The 17749-nt window shown below is 45.2% G+C and overlaps 2 protein-coding genes across 2 annotated transcripts; one reads left to right on the top strand and one right to left on the bottom strand.

Moving 5' to 3' along the window:
* Positions 1 to 8359: 8359 nt before the first annotated feature.
* On the bottom strand, positions 8360 to 9042 carry NCBP2AS2 (NCBP2 antisense 2 (head to head)). Its single transcript, XM_048864388.2, has one exon. It carries the CDS (start codon positions 8959 to 8961, stop codon positions 8680 to 8682), a length of 282 nt encoding a protein of 93 aa, XP_048720345.2. The 5' UTR covers positions 8962 to 9042; the 3' UTR covers positions 8360 to 8679.
* A 121-nt stretch (positions 9043 to 9163) lies between these two features.
* NCBP2 (nuclear cap binding protein subunit 2) lies at positions 9164 to 15824 on the top strand. The gene is made up of 4 exons (XM_048864387.2): positions 9164 to 9409; positions 10286 to 10467; positions 12434 to 12572; positions 13606 to 15824. Exons 1-4 carry the CDS (start codon positions 9329 to 9331, stop codon positions 13675 to 13677), a joined length of 474 nt encoding a protein of 157 aa, XP_048720344.1. The 5' UTR covers positions 9164 to 9328; the 3' UTR covers positions 13678 to 15824.
* The last annotated feature ends 1925 nt before the right edge of the window (positions 15825 to 17749 follow it).

The following is a 17749-nucleotide window of genomic DNA, read 5'->3' as shown; positions in this document are numbered from 1 at the left end:
GGTAACTGTTGATCTATGCCAAGAGTTACAACCTACTTAATCACACTTATGCTAACTTATGCTTTAGCTAATATCTTACAGGATACATGCCTGCAGGTTTCTTGCATTACAGCTGAATATAATCAGAGCAGCAAAATATAGTGAAGACAAACCAGTGAATATAATGGGGTGAATATAATGGGCAAGCTTGTACTATGGGCTACAAGATGCTGGAGGGACTCGACTTCCTGCTCACGAAAGGAATCTCAAAAGGACGTGGGGGTGGGGGTGGATGGATTGTAGATGAATGGAGCGTCCCATGACAAACACCTCCAGGATCCACTTATCTGAGATGATGAGCTCCCAGGCAAGTAGGAAGTGGAACAGGTGGTGTCCAAAAGGGGCCGGGAGGGGGGGGGAGAGATAACAGAATCGTTCAGTAGAGGAACTGGAGGGAGAGGTTGTTTGATGCTCTCAACCAGATTGTCAAAATGGTGGTCTTAGAGGATGGTGATTCTTGGCTCTGGATCTTCTTCAAGGGTGCTCTATAGAGCCGGCATGCATCTGTTGCAGGTGATACTGGAATGGTCAGGAGAACTGTGTTGTTTGAAACTTGTTGAAATGTCTCTTTGTTGCAGGCATGTATATCCCTCAGCAACTGCAATATTGCCCTCAAATCTTTAAGGGAGTGGAGCGAGGAGTCTGTATCGCTGCTAAAAAGCTTGAGCCCTTCAAAGGGGAAGTCTTCCTCAGTATTTTGCACCTCCCTCATAAGGCCAGCATATTAGAGTCAAGATGTTCGCCACATAACTACTGCAGTGGGTAAGGACTGTGAAGCCATGTCAGCAGCATTGAGAGTGGCTTGCACAGAGGCTCTAGTGATCAATTGACCCGCCAAAATGAGGGTCCGACTCTTGGCTATACCTCCTGACTGTGACTCCGGCTAACCTTTTGGCTTATGTTTTGGGTTCTGACTCCCAGCTCCAACTCTTCTACACCTTCTGACTTTGACTCCAGTTTACCCTTCAGCTTAGTCTTTGGCTTCTGTGATAAATGAAGGAAGGGAGGGGGTAGCTCCCTTTTATGGACACCCACCCAGCCAGTAGCTATAAAATCCCTCTGAGTAGCTGTTCTCTAATTGCTCTACCTGTAAAGGGTTAAAAAGTCTCACTGCTATGCATAGGAAGTGAGTTAACACCTGGCCAAAAGAGCCAATGAGAAGGCTAAAACTTTTTAAAATTGAAAAACGACACCCCTTTTGTCTATCTGTAGTTGTTCTCCAGGGAGAGGCAGACAGGGCTGCAGTTATGCTGTAAGAAGCTTGGGGCCAGGTATGAAAAATCCTCAGTATCATACCTAGAAACTACTCATTTGAACCCCAGGTATGTAAGTAGATCAGGAAATGTCTAGGAAGTTGTGATTAGGTTTATCTCTTTTTATTTCTCTATGGCTTGTGGACTCCCCTGTGCTAACCCCCAAGTGCTTTTGTTTTGCTTGTATCTTTTAAGCTGGACCTCAAGAAAGCTATTCTTGATGCTTAATCCTTGTAGTTTTTTTTAAAAAAATCTAGCAAAAGCCTAAGTTCCCAGATGTATTTTCTTTCTTTTTTTAAATTAACATTTACCTTTTTTAAGAACAGAATTAGATTTTTGTGTCTTAAGAGGTTTGTGCACGTGTTGTTGAATTAGCTGGTGGCAACAGCTGATTTCTTTTTTTTTTTTCTTTCCTTTCTCAGCTCTTCCCTGGGGGTATGTGTATGTGAAAGGTCTTGAGGGTACCCCACAGGAAGAATTCCCAAGTGCACCTTCCTGGGTTTTCAAAGGGGTTCTGCACTTGGGTGGTGGCGGCATCTACCAATCCAAGGTCAGAGAAAAGCTGTAACCTTGGGAGTTTAATACAAGCCTGGAGTGGCAAGTTTTAAGTTTTAGAGTCCTTGTGGGCCACCACCTTCTGCACTCGAAGTGCCAGAGTGGGGAATCAGCCTTGACAGCTTCTGACTCCTGCCTCTGACCCTTGGCTCCACTTCAGAACCCACCCCTGGTGAGTTCAGCTCTAATTAGTAGGCCATACTCTTCCTCCAACCATTACGAGAAACTGCCCACAACTTGGTAGTTGACAAACAGTCCCAAAAACAGACCCCTCTACAGAGACCTCCGTGTCTGAGGGTGTGCCAATCCCCCGAGCTGAAAGGAGGCTTTGAGCATCAGTGCGAGTGCAGGTACTGGAGGCAATGGATCAGATCCTGTTATTATAAGAAAGAGTTCTCTCACCAGCTTTCAAAGCAGTAGTGGGGAAGGGGCCCTCACTGACTCTGGTTCCTCTAAGATGTGATCCTCAGAGGAAAAGAATCTGGAGGGTGCTGGAGAACTATGGTAACAGACGGTAGGATCCTGAGGTGGTACTGGGGCCCTGGTAACAGGGCTGTGGATGCTGTATTATGTACCAGAGAAGACAATGAGACTACATCAGTTCTCAGAGTGCTAATGTTCCAAAGAGGACAGCAGTACTGGGGAGGGAGCCAGGTGACGGTCTGGGTGGTCTCTGCAACTCTGAGATGACGGTACCAGAGCCCTTGAGATAATCTTAGAGACCCTAGTTTTAGATGTATCTTGGTGCCTGGAGGTGTCAGATGGTTCTAAGGTAGTGGCTTCTGGGTGTTATTTGGCTGAAGGCTCTCCATTTGGGGCTTCTCAGGCAGTACCAGGGCTTCAGTACTGGCATCAGAGGGAGCCGCTATACCAGGGGTTCAGGACCCCTCGGGGGTCATGAGGTTATTACATGGGAGGTCATGAGCTGTCAACCTCCACCCCAAACCCTGCTTTGCCTCCAGCATTTATAATGGTGTTAAATATATAAAAAAATATTTTTAATTTATAAGGCGGGGGTCACACTCAGAGGCTTGCTATTTGAAAGGGGTCACCAGTAAAAAAGTTTGAGAGCCACTGCACTATACCCATTGTGGGATGCAAGATCTCCCGAGAGTCAGCTCTATGAGGTAACATTCCTCTTTCTAGAATCTGTAGCAGGAGGGTGGTGCTTTCTTCTTTTTGAGGGATTCATCTCTGGAATTGCCCTTCGAGCTCCAGAAGTCACTGGGGCATCCTAGGAGGTTGACAGAGATGTATGGGGTACAGATTGGAGAAATGGATTCCATTGGAGCTTGCACACATTCCATTGGAGGAGGTTCAGCCTACCCTCTCTATCTTTGTGGGCCCTATCTTTGAATGCTGTGCAAACTTTACACTTCAACGATACATGAGTTTCTCCAAGACACTGGAGACAGAGTGCCCGTCACCGGGGGGGAAAGACCTTGTGACATGGCTGGCAAGGCTTGAACCCCAGGGTCTTAGGCGTAATCCAGGGAAGTGCCAGAGAACACAAGGGACAAGAAGTTTGGGGAAGGGGGGAACCCATCCAGGCACTAATTGTACTACAACTAAGAAAATTTTTTACTAGGAAATAAAAACTAACTAAATAAAACAAAGTAAACACAAAAGGCGAGAAGTAGCTGAAATCAGTGGACACCACAGTTGAGAAGGTAGTAGAGTGGCAGCAGGTTGGTGCCTTCTTATATGCCCTTGCACGGGAGCAGATGGCACTGCTCTGTGCATATGCGGACGCCCAGACACAGCTATTTACAATCTCTGGTCAAGAGTGCACAGGCATGCACACATCCTATTGTGGTGCACCCACAGGGCCAGAGTTGAAGAACTAACCCTTTCTTCCCCATCAAGGACTCTTTGACTGAGACTTTAACCAATATTCAGTCTCCAAAAAAGGGCTTTTGATAGGGTTTGACTGTTTTGCATAATTAACCAATTTTCATTTCAATGCTCTTTGCTTCTTTTCCTTTTGTGTGCTTCAATCAATAAATTCACAGTCTTTGGTATGAATTTCCTAATGCGTCTGCCATGGTACTGGAAGGCTGAGGTCTCTGTATATGAAACCCTGTACACCAGTTGTTTAACTACAGTGACTAGGTCGTTAATGCCTTTGACACTTTGAGCCCATATATTCTACCTAAATTAATATAACAGGAGTCAGTGTGGGACAAAGCATAGAGCCACTTGTAGAAGTAGACAAACAGGCAATCAAAGCTGAACTCATTGATAGAATGAAGACTAGGGTCAACAGGTCAAACTAGAAGACTTAAAGGACAGAGCAGGGTTAACTGGTGATGGGCTTTGGTGATATGGAGGAGTCTTAGAGAGAGGTTTGGGTCCAGCATGAACTTGACACTTCCTTCACTGGAATGTAGAGGGTGGTTACGGTCCAACAGGGCAGTCCCTGAAATACAGTAAAATACTAAGAGGTTGTTATGTTTGTAATCTACCAGTTTAATATATGACATTGTTGTCAGAGGAATGCATGGCAATATTAAGGTCAAGCAGTGGATCTCATTACTAACGCAGGGAGAAGTATTAAGGTCCTATAATGTTTTCCACCTACCAAGTTAAAAATATGACATTAACCTCATAGGACCATTTCCCAACACAATGCAATAAGTGCCCTTTTGGACCTTAGTATCCTAATGTATTTTAATTGGGGCACTAATTTTTTATTTGGTCAGTGAAAAATACAATAGGAGCCTTAGTCTCTTCCCCATACTCTGGAAAAGTGGTTCTCAACCTGTGGCCTTCTTGCGGCCCAATCAGCACACAACTGGGGCCGATGTGACATCCTCAGGGCTGTAACTAGGGTCGGGCAGGAGAATCACCTGCCTTATGCACAGAGCCGGTAGGGGGGTGTGCACAAAAATGGGACAGTGCAGGATCAGCCCCAGCATCAACCCCCCCACAGGACTGGGCCCAGCAACATCAGGCCCCTCCTCCCCCTAGCAGGCAGGGGCCCAGCAGCATCACCAGGAGGTCAGGGTGCTCAGCACCCCCTCACCCCACAGGATTGCAGGTCCAGCGACCCAGACTGGAGCAGGATCCCAGGCACTAGGATTGCAGCGGCAGGCCGGCAGAATGGCTGAGCTACTTGCAGCTGAGGTAAGAGATCAGCGAAGAGTGGGGTGCAGGGGACTAGGGCTGCAGGGAGGGGAGTGCAGCTGGTGCATGGGGGACAGATTCTAGATGGGTGGGCTAGATACTGGGGCACAGTCCCTGAATGGGGGCAGTTGAGTGCTTGGGGTGTGCAATTGCTGGGGGCAGCCTCCGGGTGGGGAACTGGATGGGTAGGAGCCTCTGGGGGACTAACATGAAGGGGAAAGGAGTCCAGGAGAGCTGGCTGTATTTCAAGGAATCCCTGTTGAGGTTACAGGGACAAACCAGCCCGATGAGTCGAAAGAATAGTAAATATGGCAGGTGACCAGCTTGGCTTAATGGTGAAATCGTAGCAGATCTTAAACATAAAAAAGAAGCTTACAAGAAGTGGAAGGTTGGACATATGACCAGGGAAGGGTATAAAAATATTGCTCGGGCATGGTAGAAATGAAATCAGGAGGGCCAAATCGCAACTGGAGCTGCAGCTAGCAAGCGATGTCAAGAGTAACAAGAAGGGTTTCTTCAGGTATGTTGGCAACAAGAAGAAAGCCAAGGAAAGTGTGGGCCCCTTACTGAATGAGGGAGGCAACCTAGTGACAGAGGATGTGGAAAAAGCTAATGTACTCAATGCTTTTTTTGCCTGTCTCCACTAACAAGGTCAGCTCCCAGACTGCTGCGCTGGGCATCACAGCATGGGGAGTAGATGGCCAGCCCTCTGTGGAGAAAGAGGTGGTTAGGGACTATTTAGAAAAGCTGGACGTGCACAAGTCCATGGGGCCGGACGCGTTGCATCCAAGAGTGCTAAAGGAATTGGCGGCTGTGATTGCAGAGCCATTGGCCATTATCTTTGAAAACTCGTGGCGAACGGGGGAAGACCCAGATGACTGGAAAAAGGCTAATGTAGTGCCAATCTTTAAAAAAAGGAAGAAGGAGGATCCTGGGAACTACAGTCCAGTCAGCCTCACCTCAGTCCCCAGAAATATCATGGAGCAGGTCCTCAAAGAATCAATCCTGAAGCACTTACATGAGAGGAAAGTGATCAGGAACAGTCAGCATGGATTCACCAAGGGAAGGTCATGCCTGACTAATCTAATCGCCTTCTATGATGAGATTACTGGTTCTGTGGATGAAGGGAAAGCAATGGATGTATTGTTTCTTGACTTTAGCAAAGCTTTTGACACGGTCTCCCACTGTATTCTTGTCAGCAAGTTAAAGAAGTATGGGTTGGATGAATGCACTATAAAGTGGGTAGAAAGTTGGCTAGATTGTCGGGCTCAACGGGTAGTGATCAATGACTCCCTGTCTAGTTGGCAGCCGGTGTCAAGTGGAGTGCCCCAGGGGTCGGTCCTGGGGCCGGTTTTGTTCAATATCTTCATAAATGATTTGGAGGATGGTGTGGATTGCACTCTCAGCAAATTTGCGGATGATACTAAACTAGGAGGAGTGGTAGATATGCTGGAGGGCAGAGATAGGATACAGAGGGACCTAGACAAATTGGAGGATTGGGCCAAAAGAAATCTGATGAGGTTCAATAAGGATAAGTGCAGGGTCCTGCACTTAGGACGGAAGAACCCAATGCACTGCTACAGACTAGGGACCGAATGGCTGGCAGCAGTTCTGCGGAAAAGGACCTAGGGGTGACAGTGGACGAGAAGCTGGATATGAGTCAGCAGTGTGCCCTTGTTGCCAAGAAGGCCAATGGCATTTTGGGATGTATAAGTACGGGCATAGCGAGCAGATCGAGGGATGTGATCGTCCCCCTCTATTCTACATTGGTGAGGCCTCATCTGGAGTACTGTGTCCAGTTTTGGGCCCCACACAACAAGAAGGATGTGGATAAATTGGAGAGAGTCCAGCAAAGGGCAACAAAAATGATTAGGGATCTGGAACACATGACTTAGGAGGAGAGGCTGAGGGAACTGGGATTGTTTAGTCTGCAGAAGAGAAGAATGAGGGGGGATTTGATAGCTGCTTTCAACTACCTGAGAGGTGGTTCCAGAGAGGATGGTTCTAGACTATTCTCAGTGGTAGAAGAGGACAGGACAAGGAGTAATGGTCTCAAGTTGCAGTTGGGGGGGGGGGGGAGAGGATGGACCACATTCTGCCCATGACAGGGCACCCTGTCTCTGCAAGGCAGACACTTGTGCAAACCTGTGGGCCAGTCCCTGGCTGGGCGGCAACCCCACACTAGGCTGGGCTCCCTATCTTTGCAGGCAGGCTCCGCAGCCATACTCTCCGCGCTGCCACCAGCAGCGCAGAAGTGAAAGTGGCAATACATCATGCCATTCCACCTTTACAGTAAATTAATTTTAACAATTAAGGTTCTGACTTATTTTGCTAATTAAAAATGCTCTTGGTAGACATTTGCCAGAGTTGAAATGAAAGATATGATACGATTCATATTGATGTTGTAACAAATACTAACCTTTTCTTTTCTTTTTTTAAGATGTACAGGAAGCATATATATTGCGTGGACGCAGCCTACCTAACACAGAGCTGCATATGCAGCCCACAGTGGTAAATAGGTTGAAAATCACTGCTCTGGAATGACTGGCAAGAAGGGACCCATTGTCCTTTCCCACTTTGTGAACCTGTGCAACTAACACCTGGCCTGCAGGGACATCAGCAGGGAGGTCCATTTTTCTCTGGGGCAACTAGATCATCTGTTTTTGTCCCCATTTAAAGTGGCAGATGCTGTCCCTACAGGGAAGGCAGCTGGTGCTACTGGAGTAAGTATACCAGCATCTCCATTACTTCTTTCACCTAATTCTGGAAAGATGGTTAGGTGCCATCTATACTATTATAACTAGGCCTCCTAACAGTCTTATCTTCCCTTCCCTTCCTAATCTATCCTGCATGCAGCAGGATCATTTTATTTGAAATACTACATCTGGTCTATCAGCAGGTCCAAGTCAGATCATATTCATAAAATTTTAACTGAAGAGGCTTAAAATTATAAACTCCTCTATGGATTAAAAATAAATCAACTCCTAGAGCTCAACTCCCATTCACCAACTGATTTTAATCCACTTAATTATTTTATACTGCTAGAATATTAATCTTAGTCCTCATGTATATTACTATTAAACTGCAGAGCTCTGCCTAGCTCAAAACTTAAGTTGGTTGAATAAAAGATTCTACCTCACCAACCATGTCCAACTAAATACTACCACAGGCAAGAAGATTTTGTACCCTTTTCCCCTCACTCAGATGCCACATTCCAAACCTTGGGATCCATGGCATTTTATTTCCACCACTCCACTTTATAAAAAACAAATTCCAAACGGATCACCACAATATTCGGTGTTAATTTGTTGGTCAAGCAGCAAAGGACTGCCCTAGGACATGCGATGTCTGCACTGCATTTTGTAGGGAAATGAAGGAAATAGAACTATGCACAGATGTTTATTTTAAACACAGCAGGTCGAGCAGAACTCCTTGTCCAGACAGCGCGAATCTCACGGGCGGCGAAGGACGCAGATCCGGGTTACTGCGTGTAATCCGATGCACAGAGTCTGGGTGGGCTCAAAGCTGCCGGCTACCCCTGCGCAGACGAGAGCAGCTACGGGCCGCGTGGGGCGAACGGGCCCTGGCTCGGCGCTGCCTCCTCGTAGCCCTCCTGGCCGCAGATCCTTGGTGGGGCTGGGGAAGAGCAAACCCCCCGCCCACAGCTGGAAAGTCCGGGGGCTTGAATCGCTCTCTCCCCGCCCTCTCACTGGCTTCCGCGTCCGCTCCCGTCCCGCCTGTTCCCAGGGGGTCGGGGCCAGGCCTGGGCCCGAGCCCCATCCTTTAGCTCCCGCAGGAAGGTCTCCCGCAGGCGGGCCAGGCCCCCCTCCCGCAGCAGGCGCCGCGCCGCCTCACGACCCCCGAGCTGGGCCCGGGTCAGGGCCAAGGCAGTGACCTGGGCCGCCACGCGGATCGGCCTCGACTCCGACAGCTTCTCGATGAGCCGCGGGTTGTTGAGCAGCGTGAAGAGCAGGCGCCGCAGCACCATCTCTCGGCAGCGATCCTGCGGGCGCCAGCCACCCACAAGCGCCTATGGCCGCCAGCAGGGAGGAAGAACCACATCACGTGTGGAATCCAGAGCTGGGATTGGCTGAATAGCCCCCGGCTAAAGGAGGCCAATAGAAGATAGACGTGACCCAATTCCCTCAGGGATTGGCTCCTACCCGTCTGGGCGGGAGAGAGTAGGCGGCCTTGCCTTTGCTGTGATTCTCACTGTGATTGGCTGCTCAGGGCGCTAGGTCACGTGCTCGCACAGTAGCCGCCGTGTTCGCGAGCCGTGCGCCGGTGTTGGCGGTTGGTTGGCTGTCCCGTGCCGGAGCCGGCCTCTGCGAGGCGCTGCCCGGGGCCCGTCCGCCATGTGCTCGGTAGCGATGCTGAGCGTCCTGCGCAGCGACTCCTATGTGGAGCTGAGTCAGTACCGGGACCAGCACTTTCGGGTGAGGGACTGGGGCGGAGACGTGGAGCCGGCGACCTGGAGGGGCGGGCGGGGGAGAGATGGGGAGGGGTGTGCGGGAAGCAGGGACTTGGCAGATTGGGGTGGGAGGCGGGGTAGGGGGTCGGGCGTGGCGGGATCGGATGGGGATGTGCGGTAGTGGGGAAGAGGGGGGTGGAAATATTGGGCCCTGCACGTAGGGGTTACCAGCAGCCTAACGGCTACAAGATTAAACTCTTCCTCACAAACTGATGAAAAAGCTGAATCTCTGCTGTCCAGGTGCAGTGACCAGGGGAAAGCTGACCTCGGCTGCTGGACAAGGGGCATGCTGGCCCTCCTCTTTATGACCATCTGTCTACTTCATGTCTGCTTATCTGAAAAACTATATACCCACAAGCCCCCGTGGCTCCTGGAGGAGACAAGGGGCACTTTCATTCTGTTTTCCCTCTTGTTGCTGAGCTTCTTGGCTTGTGAGGGAGGCTGGGATGTCTCTACTGATTTAGGTTTAATTGGCCCATTCTGCTGCTGCTTGGCAGTTGGGAATAAAAGCAGTGAAAAGAGGATTCCGTGTCAGTTCACTCTGGAACTGCATTGCAAGGCTCTGAGCAGCAGCAGTACTGGTGCTTTCTGCAAATTTGGAAAAGTATCTTGTATTCTATTCTCTTCATTTTTGGAAGATTATCTTTATAACCATAAGATCTAGAATTTTTTTTTAATGGGCATGTGTGGGCTAGTGTGTTTGTTCAGCCTCTTATCTAAAATATTTCCCCATACTATTAAGGTATTGCAGATCAACTCCTCCCACATGTTGCCACTTTACTGTTGAAGATATTGAATGGGGTGGACTCTAAATGTTGGTTTTTACTGTTTGAAATTTCAGGGTAACAGATACGACCAGGAGCGACTGCTGAAAAAGAGCTGCACCCTGTATGTGGGGAATCTCTCCTTCTATACAACAGAAGAGCAGATCTATGAACTATTTGGTAAAAGTGGGGATATAAAGAAAATCATTATGGGCCTGGACAAAGTGAAGAAAACTGCTTGTGGCTTCTGTTTTGTTGAGTATCCTTGTCTGCAAAGTAAAACATCTGTACAGTGGGTATGGAAGCCAAAAATCTAGCCAACCCTAACCAGAGTAAAAGAGTTGTAAAGGCTTGGCTTTGTTTCTGTTGTAGGTACAATTACAATGTGATAACCAACCCATTTAAAATACAGCTTAGCCTTGCAGTGCAGATAAGACTGAACTGTGCTCCTGAAGAGTTACATCAGTGATAAAGTCTCAGACTGAGGAGCTCTTTGTGAATATGGTAAACACTGCAGTCCCACCTATACTGCAAGATTTAACCTAAGTTTTAAAGTATGGGTGACTAAATTGTAACACAAGATATTACTGTATAGATGGGACCTACAACTGAAATGATTCTATTGTGTGAGACTGGGTATTTTTGTGCTAATCTCTCTCCAGGGCACTGGGTCACTGTTCTGGGGAGTGTAGTACAAGAAAGAAGCTGATATAAGTAGAGCATATAAGGGTTCCATGTATGGCAGAGTAGCAGCTGTGTTAGTCTGTATTCGCAAAAAGAAAAGGAGTACTTGTGGCACCTTAGAGACTAACAAATTTATTTGAGCATATGCTTTTGTGAGCTACAGCTCACTTCATCGGATGCATTCAGTGGATCCGATGAAGTGAGCTGTAGCTCACAAAAGCATATGCTCAAATAAATTTGTTAGTCTCTAAGGTGCCACAAGTACTCCTTTTCTTTTTATGTATGATTAGGGAGCTTGAGAAGCCAAACTCTGTTTCCTCATATCAGTTTGAATAAAATAGCTAACTTCAGGCCCCCAAAATTGTTGGAAGGGATATTATCAAGTTAAAGATAATAGATGTAAAAGACTTGTTACTATTTTTTGGGATTACAAAAACAGGTAATTAAAAATCTTTAACTATAATTTATTCTTAACTATGTATGCTGTTTGACATTTGTCTCAACTGTGTATTACCCAAGCTATACTTGAGGTACTCATAAGAGCCAGTTCTTGTCTAGCACTTTTCACTAGTAGAAATCAGTTTGGATTGGAAATACTGTAATAATACAGTCGGTGTTTGTTTACAAGTTCATTTGTATTTGAATAAAAAAATACATGGAAATATTTCTAATGGTCTTGTATTTTATAAGAACATACTTTTACAAACATAACATTAGCTCTGAGATCTCAAATTTTGTCCTGCTTTTTAGTGACTGTAGAGTATAACAAGGAATAATGATATACAACTGAATGAAGAAAAAGAATGCATATCAGGGAAAAGTTTCCTAACAGTGAGATCTAGTAGATTGTAAAATAGTCTCAAAAAGGATGTTGGGGAATCCTATTATTTTAATTATTTGGGATCTGATAGTATATTTGAGTGGTATTGAGAATGTGATATTCTGTCAGGTAGTGTTGAAAGTGGCTTAATAGCTAACTTGTCATTTTTGTGACTAAATCAAATACCTTCTAGATGCTTAACTACCACAATTATAAATATATCATAAGTGCCTAGGTAGACAGATCCTGGGTATTTTTTTTTTTGTGACTGTCTTGAATTTCCATTAAATACAAGGCAAACTTCCTGTAAAATTCATTGTAGTAATCCTGCAAACCTGTCCTTTTTGACTAGGTTAAATTCTGGGCTCTTTGAAGCTAGTTGATTTTCCTGTTGACTTTATTGGGATAACTTCAAATGGAATGCAGCACCCAGGTGGGTGCTTGTTTCTTCTTGAGTTAATAGTTTAATTTTTATTTTGCAAACCATAGGGCTCAATTAATCTGATATTTCATACCATTCATAACAATCCTGGATTACTGCCATTTATCACACTTGAAAATACAGGTTATTTGATTTGTGAAAAAAGAATTGATTTTTAAAATCTAACCAAGTAATGAGTCAAACTCAATCAAATATTTGTTGAGATCATTTCATTTGAATACTTTCGTTCTATAGAAGTTTGAAAGACTGTTGAACCTTGTTCTTTAACATAATCCTAAGATACTACTCAAGAGGAGATGCTGAAAATGCAATGAGATACATCAATGGGACACGGCTTGATGATAGGATCATCAGGACAGATTGGGATGCAGGTTTTAAAGAGGGCAGACAGTATGGTCGTGGAAGGTCAGGGGGTCAGGTAAGTTGTTTCAGAATCTGTTTTTCACTATTTGCTTGTGAAATTAGTGATGTTTCTTGAATCTTCACTTTTGAGTGACCACTTAGTAGTTAACTTTAATTTTACTAACTTCCATAACCAGAGTAAAATTTCATCACATCTAAGAGACCATTATATAATGCATTTAAACATTTACCCACCAAGAATAAAACCGTATGTCATGTTCCTTTTCTTGTGTTCAGCTGCTGTGGGAAGAGAAATTATACTTGCCAAGCAAGCATAAAAGCTGTCCAGCTAAGAGCTATGTTGTAGCCTGCCAAAAACCATGGGACATCACCTAACTTGTCTAAATTGGAGTAGTAGCAGTTGCTCTTATCTTTAGTGTATAGGGTAGATCATGTAGATTACAGGTCTCATCATGGGATGGTCCATCTTTAATATGCCTCACAAGGACCCTCATATCAAGAAGGCGGCAGCTGTATGCTGTGATACCAAATGCTGCAGGCTGCACTTCAGCTACTCTTGCTGTATGAACTAGAGAAGGAAACGGTCACTAATTTTCCTAAATATTATACAGCTTGTACTGGTGTATAACCTGGACTGTTGTTACCTGTCCCAGGTAACAACTACCTTGTTGGTATTGTATATTAACTCTTGTGCAATAGTTTACTTGCTGGAATGCTCTAATACAGTGGTTCCCAAACTTGTTGTACTGCTTGTGCAGGGAAAGCCCCTGGCGGGCCGGGCTGGTTTGTTTACCTGCCACGTCCTCAGGTTCAGCTGATCACAGCTCTCAGTGGCCGTGGTTCACTGCTCCAGGTCCATGGGAGCCGCTTGAAGCGATGCAGGCTGCGGGACGTACTGGCCTCCGCTTCCAGCAGCTCCCATTGGCCCGGAGCAGTGAACCACAGCCACTGGGAGCCGCGATTGGCTGAACCTGCGGATGTGGCAGGTAAACAAACTGGCACAGCCCGCTGGGGCTTTCCCTGCACAAGTGATGGAACAAGTTTGGGAACCACTGCTCTAATAGTTCACTTTTCCCCCCCACATCCAGGTCCGAGATGAATATCGGCAGGACTATGATGCTGGGAGAGGAGGTTATGGCAAAGTTGTTCAACCCCAGTGAATATTGAATGACGGATGAGCATCACAGGAGAACTGTAGCTGCATCGTGGTAGATCTTATGATGAGCAGTGAAGGGAGTCTGTTGCAGATGAATGTTGTTTAGGTAACTGAGGCTTAGAAGATTATTTTCAGTGTTGCTGAGATCATTAACTATATTCAATGTCTCTTACATTTTTCAAGACCAGTTACAAAATCAGGATCAAAGCTATACTTTAAGTGTTGTAGGGTAGATTAATAGAATATAGTGAAGATCTGGGAGTAAAACTTATAGCACTGATGCACGAGACATATGTGATTGCTAACTGCTGCTTTTTTTTAATGTTTGAAGTGTTATAGTAGACTGAGCCAGAATTCTTTAACGGTATGTTGATTTCTTCCATTTGTCAAAACTTGATACACAAGCATCAGGTTGTTTGTTTGTTTACATTAGTAGTGAAGGGGGTGGGTAAGAGTGGGTTGTATACCAAACATAAAAATTAAGAGGAGAGAAATAGTTGAGGTTTTTTGGTAAAATGCAGAGAAGGTCCAGATTTCTCTGAAATGTGTATTTGACTAGCAAGAAATAAGAGGTCTTTCTTTGATAACAGCCAGCAAACATGAAGGGCACATCTGAACAAACTCTTTATCCTGGGGTTATGTCTCTGTTCATCAAAGTAATAGGAGCATAGCAGCTAACTGAAGACCTGGACCATATGTATTTCCACTGAGTCTAGTATGTATGAGGTCTGATACCCAGTAATATCTGTAGTGTGTGTATATTAGAGGCTGTCACCTTGGTACTGTAAAACAGGTGGTGTGAAGTTTCTTTGTCCAGTGGGTGGGAGGGGGGACTGCTGAGAGCAAGGGGAAGGTAGAGAATTGAGAGTTTAAAAACTGGTGCTAGATGGTATTTGCTACCTCTGTAAACTTGGCAACACTCTTACTTTTAAAATTTTTTTAAGGGTTGCTCCTGTGTCAGTTTTCTCCAGTAAAAGGGATTTGTTAATAATTTTATTATGTGGATGAATTTTTTTTCCTTTTCCTCCACAGATGGGAGAATTTGCATGGTTACCTCCAAAAGGTGGCTGTCTAAGGAGACAGGGTATTGTAAAAGAAAAGGAAAGTAGTTCTGAAAGGTGAAAGGGTGTGAGTTTCTTGTCTTCTGTTTCAGGCTAGATTAATTCCTGCTTTGGTTTCAAATAACAAGCAAACTGGCAAAAGCCAAGGTTCAAACTCCAGCCCTACCTCGGAGTCCATTATGATGAGAAGTCATATAGTGACTCTAGGACTTCATGTATGACTTTTGCGGATTGTGTCAAAACTGACTTAAGTGATTGTATAGTAGTATGGACTCTTTAAAATATTAACTGATGCTCAAAACGTTCAAAATCTGGAAATTTCAACAATGTCAAGTTCGGGCTTCCCTGGATTTGCTTGAGGACTTGGGAATCTTGAGAGATGTATATTGAGTCTAAACACCTTAATCCGGCAGCGTTTAAGACTCATCTGCCTAAAAACTTCTTCCTCTCTCAAATTGCTTAGCCCTCTGGACAGTTACCTAATTTCACTAATTCTCCTGGTTTTCCAATCATAATATTAGGGATTGACAGCACCAGCATTTATGTAAAGAGAAAGCTTAACGTATTCCTTTTCTTGAAATATAAAACCTTTCAGGCCTTCATGTGAAAGGTATAAGCTTACTATTTTTATTTTTACATCACATTTAAAGAAGGGTAAAATGAACTAACTGACTGAGCTTTAATCAGACTTTCTAAGTATCTTGCAGGTACCTCTATGCATCATGTTTCAGACCTATTACTTTAATTAAGTTATAGGTACAGTGAAGTAAAATGCGCACACACACCATTTTAAATTCCCTTAGATGTGACGATAAAATGGTGGATTTCTAAGTTTCTCCTGTCATGGAAGGTACTATAAATGTTTAGTACTAGGATCTTTGATTAGGGGAAAGTCCTATAAAGAGAATGAGTTAACTTATTTTTTTTCTTGCCTAATGATGCATGTGTTTGAGCAGATCTGTCTACCACTTGCTCTGTAACATGTCCAGTAGCAATTTTCAGAAGGATAATCTGTGATTGCACAAGTTTTTATGAAAAGATTGTCAAAACCACAAACTACTTTAAAATAAAGCTGCACTACTCAAATTGACTTGGTTTTAGATTGTCATTTGTTTCTTAACAGAAGCAGTGATGGGAATAAAGTAACTACATTTTGCACATTCTTAGCCAAACGCCTTTTTTGGGCTGTCTCTGTGTAATTCCAGTGTGGTGGTGTTCCATAATTTAGTGAAAGTGAATACTCTCCTATCGCTTAATTAAGACACTGTCTCACAACTATACCCGCTTGTTAACAGATCCTGAATGACTTAATATAACAAAGTAATTTGTTCTGTCACAGGTACCAGGGGTGCAGCCTGAACATAACATTATAGTGGACTGCCCTGCCTACTGTAGTTAAGGTTTGGACCAACTTTCTGTTTATAGCTTGACTATAAGTGTTCTAAAATTTGTATGCTTACTCTGATTGATTGCCTTAAAATTTTGGTGTGCCTCATGAGGGTGCTGGCTTGGGCTAGTGCTCCAATTTTTGGGGTCATTTGGCCAAGGAATTCCTGAGATTCAACACTTCCTGAGATTCAATTCCTGAGAACAACACTCTCTGACTACCCCGCTTCCTCTCTCTTCTCCCCCACCTCCCGATTTTCTTAAGGTTGACATTTTACCAATATATCTTTGCATGAAACTGGAGGTGAAACCATTGTTCAGATCCTGGCCCAAAGGATCAGGGTTACTGCTTGAGGGTTACTTCTAAAGAGTGCCTAGCATCCCCCTTGTCCTTTTTGGGGAAGCAAAAGTCAGAATAGTATTAGAAAGAGAGTTAGGTACATGCCTAAACTGAGAACCAGACATTCCAAAGTCTCATACGCCAAACTGATTACACTGCATGTGTGCAAAGAGAGGCCATTGCTACCATGACGCACGTGACTTGTGTGCCATTGAACCTCAACAACACCCAGGTACTGGGAGCTCAAATCCAGTGCTAAGCAAAAACCTGAAATAAAGAAGGCATGTTGCTACAAACTGCCTGTGTCAAAGATGTTGTTTTTGTTTTAATTGTGGGGAGGTGTAATCTCAATACAGCAGAAAATGCAATGGGTGCTCAAAATATTTTTAGAAAGAAAATAAATTACACATGCAAATGATTGCTGGGAGGTGATAGTGAATTAGAGCAGAGGGGTGTGAGGGGAGATTGGGGGGATAAATGGGGATGGTTGTGGTGGGGCAGGATAACTTTTTGGGAGGAGTGATATGGAGGTGGGTATCAGGATGTGTTATATTGGGGTGGGGACACCTGTCAACCCCATATTGTACCCTCTTCTGTGTAATGAGTGGGGCAGGAAAAATACTGCTCCTGTGGAAGTGTCTTCGCTCCTCTCTCTGCTCTGTCTAGGATGTGGGACAGGACCTACTTCTGGGGTTGGGGTCTGAGCCTCTCACCCTGCCAGACCCCCTTTCCAGGAAGGCCAGATACTCCCTAAGGTCAGTTGCTCCCACAGGCCAAGCCAGGCCAGACCTTGCTCAAGGCAGTCTCCTTCTCCCTCCCACCCTGGGCCAGGGGAGATACCCAAGCTGCAGCACACTGAAACAACTAAATAAACAATGAGTTAAAGGGATTTGGAGAGTGTGATGCTCTGAGGGGATTTTTGGTGATCAAGCAGCTGTTGGGTGCTCTGCATAGGAACATGCTTGCCCTTGGGGGCAGGGCCCAGAACTGTCACTGTCTCAAAGGGCCCATACCCTACTTCAAGCCCTTCACTAGTATAGCAGTTTTCTTGGCCTGCATAGCTACAACGATGGCAGCATGGTCCAGTCACGTGGGTACCAGGCTGGAAGTCAGGACACCAGGCTGTGCCAGGGACATACTGCACAATTTTGGGCAAGTGTTTTCACTGTATTATTTTTACTTTCCCATGTGCAAAGCAGGAATGGTGAATTGGTGCTAGGGACCTATGGTGATGGGTCCCAGTGAGCATAGTGGAATAATCCCTGTGATGGAGTATTCTCCTCCCTCTG

This window comes from Caretta caretta, chromosome 9 (assembly GCF_965140235.1).
Source record: "Caretta caretta isolate rCarCar2 chromosome 9, rCarCar1.hap1, whole genome shotgun sequence".
Lineage (NCBI taxonomy): Eukaryota > Metazoa > Chordata > Testudines > Cheloniidae > Caretta > Caretta caretta.
Note: the sequence above shows the minus strand (reverse complement) of the source record. Positions and strands in the feature narration are given on the sequence as shown.

What these genes read in the sequence shown, in the direction of transcription:
- NCBP2AS2 (XM_048864388.2), bottom strand. Translation starts at nt 8,961, where the DNA reads ATGGTGCTGCGGCGCCTGCTCTTCACGCTGCTCAACAACCCGCGGCTC.
- NCBP2 (XM_048864387.2), top strand. Translation starts at nt 9,329, where the DNA reads ATGTGCTCGGTAGCGATGCTGAGCGTCCTGCGCAGCGACTCCTATGTG. An exon ending in TGTGGCTTCTGTTTTGTTGA is followed by an intron (nt 10,468 to 12,433) that starts GTATCCTTGTCT and finishes CATAATCCTAAG; the next exon opens with ATACTACTCAAGAGGAGATG. An exon ending in GTGGAAGGTCAGGGGGTCAG is followed by an intron (nt 12,573 to 13,605) that starts GTAAGTTGTTTC and finishes CCCCACATCCAG; the next exon opens with GTCCGAGATGAATATCGGCA.